The sequence below is a fragment of the Phocoena phocoena genome, chromosome 16 (assembly GCF_963924675.1).
Source record: "Phocoena phocoena chromosome 16, mPhoPho1.1, whole genome shotgun sequence".
Classification (NCBI taxonomy): domain Eukaryota; kingdom Metazoa; phylum Chordata; class Mammalia; order Artiodactyla; family Phocoenidae; genus Phocoena; species Phocoena phocoena.
The window spans coordinates 37,955,887-37,968,136 of NC_089234.1; the positions used below are offsets into that span (position 1 = coordinate 37,955,887).

At 38.3% G+C, this 12,250-nt stretch overlaps 1 protein-coding gene across 2 annotated transcripts in view; it reads left to right on the plus strand.

The window, feature by feature from the left end:
* The first annotated feature begins 8,745 nt into the window (after positions 1-8,745).
* ATAD1 (ATPase family AAA domain containing 1) overlaps positions 8,746-12,250 on the plus strand; it is a 51,715-nt gene continuing 48,210 nt past the window's right edge. The window contains exon 1 of one of the 2 annotated variants that reach the window (XM_065894457.1): positions 8,746-8,916. In XM_065894457.1, the coding sequence (XP_065750529.1) occupies positions 8,755-8,916 (162 nt within the window). In that variant the 5' untranslated portion in view covers positions 8,746-8,754. The remainder of the gene's footprint in view (positions 8,917-12,250) is intronic. The other variant, XM_065894456.1, reaches the window with a different exon arrangement.

Sequence of the window (12,250 nt, forward strand, 5' to 3'; positions counted from 1 at the left end):
TCTTTCTTCTGTGCAAAAGTCACTCGGCAATCTAAGTAAGGAAGTTTTCCCAAAACAAATAATGAATGGAGATGAAAGGTAGGTTAAACCTCTACCTTAAAAAAAATCAATAGTTCTATGAAGACTTGCATTTTCACAAGACATTTGAGTCTTCAGAACTCCATGAGAGCAAGAACTGTAAGCTCGATAAATGGCTGTTATTAGACAGAATGGGAACAACAGCCAATGTTAATGATGGTCTTCAGTGAACTGAGAAATATCCAGATAGTCATTTTCATGGATTGACCAATATTTTAAACTTATTTATCTGGGGGGGGTGGTCACAAGGATGGAATCTTACAGGTTTTATATAACTATCATTAATGGTTTATAGAATACTAATCAGTAAGACTCACTCAGAGGAGTGTATTAAAACTGAGAATGAGAGAACTAAGAGTTCAAAGAGACAGAGGCATAGCCTCTTCACAAGTCAGAGAAGATAAACATTCCCAGACAAGATGCCACAGTTGACAACTTGAGAGGTGAAGTCCCCATGCAAACTCTAAGGAGATATGAAGGAATCTTTGTCCATACAGGGCTTCTGGAAATGACAGAATATCACTTCATAGTATAATGAAAATAACATCTGAGGTATTACAATGGCATGTTTATTGAGCACTTGCTAAGTGCCAGGCATAGAGCTCAGCACTTGCCATGCACTGTCTCATTTAATTCTCAGTGCAATTCCATGGTGTGAGTACCGCTTTTGTCCCTGTATCAAAGGTGAGGAACTTGAGGCTTACAGAGCTTAATAACATGCCCAAAGTCACAGAGCTAGTAAATAACATATCTTACATCTAAAGCCAAGTCTGTTGGGCTGCAATGTCCATGGTCTTAAACCTTATGGATACCTAATGGGACTGGTCTCTGGTGGACACATCAGGAACAGACCTGTCATGACAGGACAATAATATAATTATGGTCAGTAAAATGGTTTGATTGCACATGTCCTTATCTTTGGACCATTTGCCTTTCTTTCCTCTTTTTCCCTCCCTGGTCACCGTAAATCTATTAGAATGGCGCCTGAAAAGCTTCATTCAATATGTCAGATTGGTGGGGGGAATCAGTTAATTAAAACATTTGTTAAGCCCCTCCTATGTCCTAGGCATCCTCTTTTTTCAAGAACTGCACATCTGATAGGAGAATACAGAAACTTAAATCCCAATTATAATTCTGTGAGATGAGTACTATGCCAGTGCTATGGACACAAATTTTAGTTCTTAGAAAATAAAACATCTTGAATTCTTCTTGTCCATTTTAGTTTCACTTATGCTACAAGGTTACAAGTTATTCTGTCTAATAGAGAAAAGGGGGTGGGGGAAGTTTCATGCAATCTTAACTTTTAAAATGTTAAGCACAAGCTTAACAAAAAGTATTATTTTCCAAATACTTTCAAGGGCATTTTCCTAGAATCAGGTAAATGAGAGCAAGCAAATGACCTACTTACGGCAAAAAAATGCTCCAGGTAATAAAGGATGGGAAGCCAAGTGCATCCTGGAAACCACAGCATCTGGTCTTGTTTTATGCTTCATCTATCAATCTGCTGTTACAGGAATTGAGAATTAATGTTTCAACTACTGTTTCTTCTATTTTGAATGATGAATTCATATCTTTGTTATTCTTACCCAATCTCTCCCAACTCCTCTCCCATTAAAAAAAAAAAAAATCATATGGAAGGGCATTTAGGAAGGGCCCAAACAAATCCTAGGGAGCTTACTCTTTCATTTATGCCTTAAAGCTCTTACTAATGTAAGGTTACAGTAAGGTTAGACATCTTCCCAAGCAATTGCCTGGTTTGATCCATCCTGACTTTCCACAGATAGTATCACCTGAACAGTCTACGTTCAGTACTGTATTAAAGCTAAACAACAAAATATTGCAGATGTAAAAGAAATATCTAAGTTCTAGAAAATGTTTCTTGGTAGCATAAACTGTAAAAAATGTACAACTGGCAGTAGTGCTTGAGAAAAAGGATTATGAAGCAATGTAAGACTGTTTGTGGATTAGTGCTACCCTGATAATATGAGAAAATTACATATACACTAATTTCTATATATACTCATTTTAAATTATGTACAAAGTTTAAAAACATAAAAGCATGAAAAGTAGATTTACAACAATATGTTCTTTGAACTTTTCTGTTGAGTCTTTTTAGCTTTTGTGCTTTTTATAGAATAAAGCTATCAATTCATCTTTCCACTCCTTCCAATCTGTTGAAATTTTAATTTTCCATTATTTTTGCCTTGATTCCACCTTACTCTTTCTGCTGGAGCTTCAAGCACCTAATCTTAGCCTTTCTCAGTGCCTTCATGGCTTTAGATACAGCTTCATATTCTTGCTTTTCTTTCCCCACCCATTCTATTATTTAACTTATCAAAATAATACGATTATTTTTTTCCAATGAAATATTTTTAAAAGAACCAAGGTTACCAAGTGACTCTTATACTGGCGAAATTACTGCTATATAATTTTATCTATTTGTTGAAGTTCTGCTCTTTCTAAATCACTGTCAAGTGAATCATTTCTCCTGCGCAATGAAAAGGGTCAGGTTTACCATGTTTATTTATCCAAAGATTTCAGATTTGTTTTCCCTTCCAAAGACATTTTATTCTGAATCTTGTCATGAGGCTTCCTTGCCCTGATTTCTTGATGTATCCCAGCTGGCTTAATGGTTCAGCTAACCAGATAGGCTTTTGGGGCTGGGGCAGAAGAGATTTTTGCAAAAATACATCTAAAATTATCACTGACTAGGGCAGAGTTTGTCAAAGTGTGGTCCCAAACTACCTATATCCAAATCATCTCAGATGCTTATTCAAAATGCAAATACCTGGGCCAAAACCTAGAGCAGTTAAATGGGAGCCGTTAATGCTGGGACCTGGGAACCTGCATTTTGCCAAGTTGTCCAAGTGAATAGACTCACAGTGAAATTCTACAGCTCCTAATCTAAGACATCCTTTCCCCTTCAAGGGTCCAGTGCAATAATTGACCTTGGCTACAGAGCAAACTTATCACACCTCCATCCAACTAACAAAAACAAAGGAAAATTTACTTCGCTGAGGAGAGAACTGCCATTAACTGCCTTAAGAGGCATTAGTTTTAAAACAAACAAAAACTTTCTACAGTAAATATAACTATTTTTAATATCTCGATTCTGACATCATGGAGGGAAGGCTCAGAAGGTCTACCAAAAATCTGTTGTAATAATTTCCTGATTAACATTACACATAATGAATTATTTATTGAGCTCCTACTGTGGGCCAAATATGGTGTTTTGTGCTGCCAGGGATTATATAAAGCTATCCTGGGATGAAAAGCATATGTTCACTCAGCTCTATTCTGGAAGAATCTAGCTGATTTAGTGATTGCTGGAAATAAATGTGCATGGTATATGGGAAGGCAGTCATTTGATGTCTTAGGGCCCAGACATAGGAGGCTTCCTAAGGATTTGCTAAATGAAAATTAGGTCCAAAAAGTATGGATGTAGGTACTCAGTTTATAGCCAAACCACTGGAAAAGGAATGAGCAGCAATATTTATTTGGGGGCATGTAGACTCTTTATGGTCAGTCTTGATTACTTTATCCACAATTTCCTTTCCTGTGCAATCATACCGCAGATATTAAGCAGATGAATTGAGTCTAGATGCAACCATACTGAGAGCTCCACCTGATTCTAGAGTTCATTTAGGATATCCCTAGTAGGGTGACCAACTACTCATGGCTTGCCTGAGACATTCCCTGTATTAGCATTTGAAGTCCTATGTCCTAGAAATCCCCTTAATGTCAGACAAACTGGGTAGGTTGGTTATCCTGGCCCTTAGAGAAAAGCAGGTGAGGCTCTTAGTTGACCCAGTTTCACTCAGTTGATGATGGAAATCCATTACCATCTTGAGTTTCTCAGCTCATTTTCCTTACCAGGGTATGATTATCCTCATGAGCCACAAAACCTAAAGTTCTTTCCTTCAATAACCTCTACCTTTTAGCTCTGTCAAGGCATAGTCCCACAAGCATCCCAAGCAATGAATCAAGATTGAGGATAATCACTGGGACCCAGTGGAGAGTCTCCTCTAAGACTGCTGAACACATGGCTTATGTTTACTTGTAAATATTATCCTGGTCTCATAATCATTCTGAGATGAAAAATCAGACTAGCACTCCCAAACCTAGCTTCATATCAGTTTTTTTAGAATTTATGTTATGGTTGTAGACACACAAAAATAGACAAAAAGGCATGGATGCAAAACAAGAACCACTTACCGTATTAGATTCCATTCTGATTCTTGTCAATAAACCCAATCAGTTTTTAAACATTCGTGCATTCCTGTGATCTCATCCTTATCCTTTAAAGCCTTAAGATTTTGTCATTTCATGGTCTTACCTCCTTCACCTAGATTTTAAAATTTAACTGCTATCAATTTACTATTTCAAAGAGAGAATGTAAAGTGTAGGATGTGAATCAGATCTAGGTCCCAATGAAATTTTGCCACTTCTTAGGTGCATGAACTTAAAAAAGTTTATCGCTCTAAGCTTTAAAATTTGCTCATCTATAAGTAATAAATAGAGAGAAAATAATGGCTATTTTAGAGGATTGGGTTTTTTGAGGAATTCAGGTTATGGATGTGAAGCCCAAAGAAGCATATTGCCTGACACCAAGTAGACACTCAGTAAACTGTAGCTATTATCATCACTACAGTTATCACAAGCTTGTAACAAGGGTAGCATTCACTACATTCAACAATCAGGCTGCAGAATTTTAGCCATAAAGGATGATGCCTAAAGCAGAGAGGCACAAACTGCCTTCCCGAGGAGCGTAGTAAGAGGAACTGTCCCATTACTTCATAGTCTCACCACCTCTGTCTGAAGGAAGTGATGCTTCTTATATCTGGGGGCAATGTCTAATGTCGTCTCGCCCCTGGCAGCCTGTGCTCAGGAGGCGCTGGCTTTCAGATTTGCGCCCTGGGGACCTCTGGTGCCTCATCTCTCATTCTGCAAAGGGAAAGAAAGGGGTAAAAGAAAAAGGGAAGTCACCGAAGTGCAAAACCTGTTACCAGATGCCCTCTTTTGTCCCTACTACCAAGCCTGCCCGGGTAGGCTGCAGAATCGTTCCGCAGAAAGATTTTCAGGCGCCACCCCCAGGTGTTCGTCGGAGCAGACAAGGGAGAGGAGGGTGAGCTCACCCTAAAAACTGAAAGACAGATGGTGAGGGGTGGGGGGTTGGCCATGCGCGTCAGAGATTTGGCTAAACGACAGAACAGCAGCGTGCGGGTTTGCAGCCGGGGCTGGAGGGGCGGGCGAAGGGCGTAGGTAAGGATCAAGCAGAAGGGAAGGAAGAACTTCTTTGCGGGGAACACAAAACACACTTTGCACTCTCACGAAGGCTCCCGGGTTTGTCAGTGTTGCGACAGGAGCCCGCGAGCAAGGCACGGACTTTATGTGACAAGCGCCGGCCCCAATTCCATCTCCGAGACTCAGCTAAACTCAGAGGCTCCGCCCAGCAGATAGCAGGTTAGGAATCTGGAGCGTGACCTCGCTCCCGCCGAGTACGCCGCACCACTTCCAAAACCCGGAAACGCGCCCCTCCAGGTCTTCGGCCGCGGTGGCGCATGCTCCTTGCGAGGGGGCGGGCCGCGACTCCCCCCGGAAGCGTTCTTTCCCAGGCGGCGTTTCCTTCCTGTATGAGGCTGTTAGGGCCTCTTGCGGCCGCTGTTCTGCTGGGGGGGTGAGTAGCGGGTTTCTGCTGGGCTTCGTGGGACGGGCGAAGGGTCCCGCAGAGGTCCTTTAGGAACTGGCTCGGGTCCGGGGAGCCAAGTGGGAAAGGTCACCCCGCCGTCCTCCCATGCCCCACCTCATTGCCACCCCTCAGCTTCTCGCAGCCCTTCGTATCCAGCGGATTAACCTCCAAGGGCGTCCCGGGCTCCGCCTTGGCTTTCGGCCCGGCCTAGGCCCTTAGGTCTCCGTTAGCGCTGCCCCCAAGAGTTAGGCCATTTCCAGGGACTCTCTGTAGGCAGCCCGGTCGCTGCGGGGGCTTGAGGTCGTACCGGGCGACCTCAGAACCGGATCCTAGGCAAAGGCGGACAGAATGAAGCGGGTCTGATTGTCGCACAGGCACTGCTACCACCTAGTGCAAAAGCGAAGGAGGTTCTTCAAGCCTAGGCACGCTTTCGCAGAGGATGGTGGTGTTAATAATAACCTGTCCTTTATGTGAAGGTTGGCAGGCTTTCATTGTCATAGGCTGTGTTCATAGGGCCTTGATGTCTGCGAAACTGGGACTTCTGGGATTGAGAAAAACTTTGTAAAACACTGCGGTGAATTAGAGAAATGCTATGGTAGGAATACTCTACTCTTGGTCCTTAACCTGTCAGTAAACTGCTCATTGACGAGGTGGTACGATTTTTAATTTTTCTACCCTGAAATGGAGAACTCTTTAAAATGAAGCTATCTGGTATCATATTTGCCTAACAGATAACTCTGAATTACAGTGTTTTGCCATATTTCTTGTACATGGCACCATCTATGTTTATGTGTATATTTGTTGATTCTGATGTTTATACAGAATTGAAATACAGTCCCTACTGTTGTATGCATGTGCAACTTTTATTATATATTCTGCTGTAATGGTATTGTTACCGTAACGGCCTTACATTGCAGGCATATCTATGTCATATGAATGATAAATGAGTGTATAATAAAAGTGTATACAGTTACAACCTACAAGGAGAAGTTTCAGTTTCATTTCAGGATTTTGAAGTCATTTTAAAAGAAGGATGACTGTTTTAGAAGTGGCTATAGGTCCAGAGTACTGTATTGCGGTTAATAATTTAATTATAGTAAAGTATATAGTTAACAGAGGTTTTGCGTCTTGATTTTTTTAATAGATCTAAAAACTGTTCTCTTGATGACTGGGAGGTACTGATAGCAGTCGTAGTTCATGTAGTTCAGTGAACATCCAGTAGGTGGCAGTTTTATCGCTACTCACTCAAACTTTAAACAAATGAAAACATTTTATTCGAATATCACTAGTTTAAGTTAGTAAATCTTTATTTTTGCCTGTTGGTTTCTTCTCATCTGTGAGTATTACTCCTGCATAATGATACCACATATAACAACTGCATTTTCAAATTTACTGTGTTGGAATAAAGGCTAGGGAAGACAATTTTTCATTTCCTAGAAGGAGAGTATTGTTAACCCATCTTTAGGAATCCATGCTGATGGAAGAAAGCACAATTTGATTTGTTACATGAAAGATTTTAACCAAGTGGCTTCTTTCTAGCTTCATTTTTTTGTTGGTGGAGTGGTTGGTGGTTCTAGCTTCATTTTTAATAAGATAATAACTGTATTATGCATTCCTTGAGTAAAGTAATTATGTCCTAGCTATTATTGTATACCCAGTATATAGTAGGCTATCTATATACATGATCAGTAAGTGTTTTATTGTATGAATTGAATTATTTAACATCCCTAGGCCAAAATTTCTTTATCCAAAATGAAGGCTTTCAGTTATTTAGTTGTTAAGTTTAAATTAAATAATGTATTGTTGTGAAGTGAATGTCTCCCAGTAATGCAGAAGGTTGGAATCCTTGACTTTTCTTTTGGAAATCGTCCAAAATTCTGGCAGCAATTCTGTTGGAATGATTGAAGAGAATCTTTAACTGAATAATGCTAGTGAGAATAGAAACAATAATTTTAGAGCTGGAACGACCATAGATATTAGTCTATGAAGTACCTAATTTTCACCTGTTTCTGAGCCATGTGTACAAATTTTGTTTTATTCCTTTTCACATGAATACAAAATATACTTTTTTTTCCCCTGAGTAACATAGCACTCAGCACACTCCTATGCTGCGAGAGTATAATGGCATTATTTGAGGCTGAGATTCTATCTCTCAAAATGTGATAGTCACATCATCCATAAAAAGCTTATTCTACTGGGTGGTCATTGTCTTTGATACAGGTGTGCATGTCTCCTGTAAGCCAAGCTGTGGTTGATGTAACTGCTTAGGCATAAGTGTAAAAGTAGACATGTTGTGTCCTTTTTTCCTCTTTATCTTGAGTGAGAGCTGTATAGTTGTGGGTCAAACATTTTGAAGATTCTGTTTTTTCATATTTAGCTAAGTTGTTGGAAAGAATAAGATGGCTCCAAAAATTTCATGTCACTTGTTAGTTGAGAAAATAGCATGTATACATTTCATCAGGCCTTGGAAGCCTTTAAAAGTAAGTATGAGAGAAAAGTGAGTCTGTTCACAGTTTGAATTTCACTCAAAAATTACCTGGTATACCATCACATTAGTAAAGTATTTCATTGTTGGGCTGCCTTTTTTCAGTTGGATAAGTGTTATAGTCATTATTTTTCTAGGTTCCCTGACATAATTAATTAAAAGCTGATTAAAACAGTAAATGCTTTAAGATGTTTACTGCATTTTTCAAATAGAATTGTTCTCTACTTAAATTATATGAGCTTTTAGAAAAGTTTATTTAAAATTCTAATAAATAAACCTCAGTTTCCAAGAGGAGATTAAAATGTGTTTATTTACGTTTTATTTACTTAACATTTAAAAATCCATTTCTCTTTAAATAAAACACTTTTTTAAGGTAGGTGATGTTGAATTTGACTAGAAGTTTTTCTTGCTTAGTTTACGCTACCTATCAGTCTCCCGATTTTAATGAATCTAGTTACTACCTAGTGGCATTTCTGTTTGTTTTTCAAGGTTAACAATCAAGATGGTACATGCTGAAGCCTTTTCTCGTCCCTTGAGTCGGAATGAAGTTGTTGGCTTAATTTTCCGTTTGACAATATTTGGTGCCGTAACATACTTTACAATCAAATGGATGGTAGATGCGATTGATCCAACCAGAAAGCAGAAAGTAGAAGCTCAGAAACAGGTATGATTAAAATATTTGAGGATCATTTTTCTTGTAGCTAGCAAATATTTTCGCATAAAACTAAGGATATAGTGGAATTAGAAATTAATAAGAAATTCCATAAGACCCATGTGGAAATGTGTTTTTATGTAATATTTAATTTCATTATTCCTAAAAAAAGTATTTGTTTCTCAAATCTTTTTTGACTGTATAAGCAACTTAGAAGAAAGAATGATGAAGAATAAAAATATTACAGCATTTTGTTATGAATAGCCTAATTAGAATATTTTTGTCAGCTTATAAGTGAAGGAATCTAGGTAAAATTTTTCAGCAGACTAAACAAACAATTTTTTCTTCAGTAATGGTATACATTGTGCTTTGTGAGACATTTGAAATGTTTCTGTTTTGTAAATAAGTTCATTTGTGTCATATTTTAGATTCTACATAAGTGATATCATGATATTTGTTTTCCTCTGTCTGACTTATTTTACTTAGTACCATAATCTCTTGGTCCATCCATGTTGCTGCAAATGGCATTACTGCATTCTTTTTTATGACTGAGTAGTATTACATTGTAAATATATACCACATTTTCTTTATCCATTCATCTGTCTATGGACATTTAGGTTGCTTCCATGTCTTGGCTATTGTAAATAGTGCTGCTGTGAACATTGAGGTGCATGTATCTCTTTGAATTATAGTTTTCTCCAGATATATGCCCAGGAGTGGAATTGCTGGATCCTATGGTAACTCTGTTTTTAGTGTTTTACAGAATCTCCATACTGTTCTCCATAGTGGCTGCACCAATTTACTTGCCACCAACAGTGTAGGAGCGTTCCCTTTTCTCCATACCCCCTCCAGCATTCATTATTTGTTGACTTTTTGGGGGACTTCCTTGGCAGTCCAGTGGTTAAGACTTTGCCTTCCAATACAGGGGGTGCGGGTTCAATCCCTGGTCGGGTAGCTAAGATCCCATATGCCTCACAGCCAAAAAACCAAAACATGAAACAGAAGCAATGTTGTAACAAATTCGATAAAGACTTTAAAATTGGTCCACATCAAAAAATATATATATTATTTGTAGACTTTTTTGATGATGGCCATTCTGACAGGTATGAAATAATACCTCATTGTAATTTTGATTTGCATTTCTCTAATAATTAGTGATGTTAAGTATCTTTTCATGTGCTTATTGGCCATCTGTATGTCTTTGGAGAAATGTCTATTTAGGTCTTCTGTCCATTTTTTGATTGGGTTGTTTGTTTTTTTGTTATTGAGTTGTATGAGCTGTTTGTATATTTTGGAAATTAAGCCCTCGTCGGTAGCATCATTTGCAAATATTTTCTCCCGGTCTGTAGGTTGTCTTTTTATTTTGTTTATGGTTTCCTTTGGTGTGCAAAAGCTTATAAGTTTGATTAGGTCCCATTTGTTTATTTTTGCTTTTCTATTGCCTTGGGAGACTGACCTTAGAAAACATTGCTACGATTTATGTCAGAATGTTTTGCTTATGTTCTCTTCTAGGAGTTTTATGGTGTCATGTCTTATATTTAAGTTTTCAAGCCATTCTGAGTTTATTTTTTTTTTTTTTAAATATTCGCCAGTTTTTATTGTAAGTGTATTTCTTTTTTTTTATATAAAGCCTCTTGTGATTTCTTTTTAAATTAATTAATTAATTATGGCTGTGTTGGGTCTTCGTTTCTGTGCGAGGGCTTTTCTCTAGTTGCGGCAAGCGGGGGCCACTCTTCATCGCGGTGCGCGGGCCCCTCACTGTCGCGGCCTCTCTTGTTGCGGAGCACAGGCTCCAGACGCACAGGCTCAGTAATTGTGGCTCACGGGCCCAGTTGCTCCGCGGCATGTGGGATCTTCCCAGACCAGGGCTCGAACCCGTGTCCCCTGCATTGGCAGGCAGATTCTCAACCACTGTGCCACCAGGGAAGCCCCTGAGTTTATTTTTTGTATGGTGTGAGGGAGTATTTTAACTTCATTGATTTACATGCAGCTGTCCAGCTTTCCCAACACTGCTTGCTGAAGAGACTATCTTTTCTCCATTGTATATCCCATGAAAGACTTTTGAGTAGGTGGATGATATGCATAGCAGTGTTTTAAGGATACCTTACTGTAGCATGTAACAGGAATTGGAATCAGGGAGACTAGGAGCAAGATCTGTTGGTTATAGACTGCAGTAATCCTGGCAAAGACCTAGAATAAGGGAGTGACAAAAGGAGTGGAATGGGTGAAATAGATGAATGCTGGAAGGACTTTGTGATGACAGAGAAAAGAAAAAGGACATCTTACAGATGAATCTGAGATTTGTCTGGACTCCTCAGAGATTCATAGTATCTTTTATAGTTTTAGAATCTGTAGATGGGGCAAATATATGGGAAAATGACATTTGATTTGGGCATATTGAGTTTGTGTTGGTGGTAGGAATCCAGAAAAATGTTCATCCAACTGTTGAAATTGTAGGTCTAAATCTCAGGAAAAAGGTCAGTCTTTGGAGATTCCTTATCAGATGCTCATAAGTAGTTGGACTCATTAGAGCAGTTAGTCTCAGTGAGATGGCGTAGGCCCCAGTGCTATTCCTGTGTAGCTGTGTATCACTTGTGGGTTTTTTCCCAAACTACTCCTCCACTTTCCTCCTTCCACCATTAGGATTTATACATTCAAATATTTGTTGAGGGCTTATGTAATTGTCACTATGATAGATGCTGATGACTGTATTGAGAGTGGTGAGGTCTCTAAAGGAGAGAAATTGGTAGTCTAAAGTATTTTTATTTAAAAAAAAAGGTAGAAAATTGATAAGGTATCCAACTTAGGCTGGAAAAAATATTTTTTAAATAAAAAATAAACCCATAGATAGTGGAAGGATGGAAATAATAAAGAATAAACCCATAGATAGTGAAAGAATGGAAATAATAAAGATAAGATAAATTAGTAGAAAATAGAATATATGAGAGAATGAATAGAAATATAGAAAATGAATATATAATAGAGAAAATCAGTAAAACCAAAAGTTGGTTATTTGAAAAGACTGATAAAATTGACACTTCTGTAAAACCAATCAAGAGAAAAATGAAGCCACCAATTAGTATTACTAGGAATGATAAAAGACATGCAATAGCAGATGCTGCAGACATTAAAAATAAGGACAATTAATAAGTATATCAATAAATTTGAAAACCTAAATGACACAAACTCTTAGAAAATTGTGAATTACCATAGCTGACTTAAGAATTAGAATACATGAATAGTTCCATAACTATGAAATAAATTAATGTTGGAAAAATATTTCCATAAAGAAAACTCCAGGCTCATAGAATTCTACTGGCAAATTCTAGCAACATTTAAGAAACAA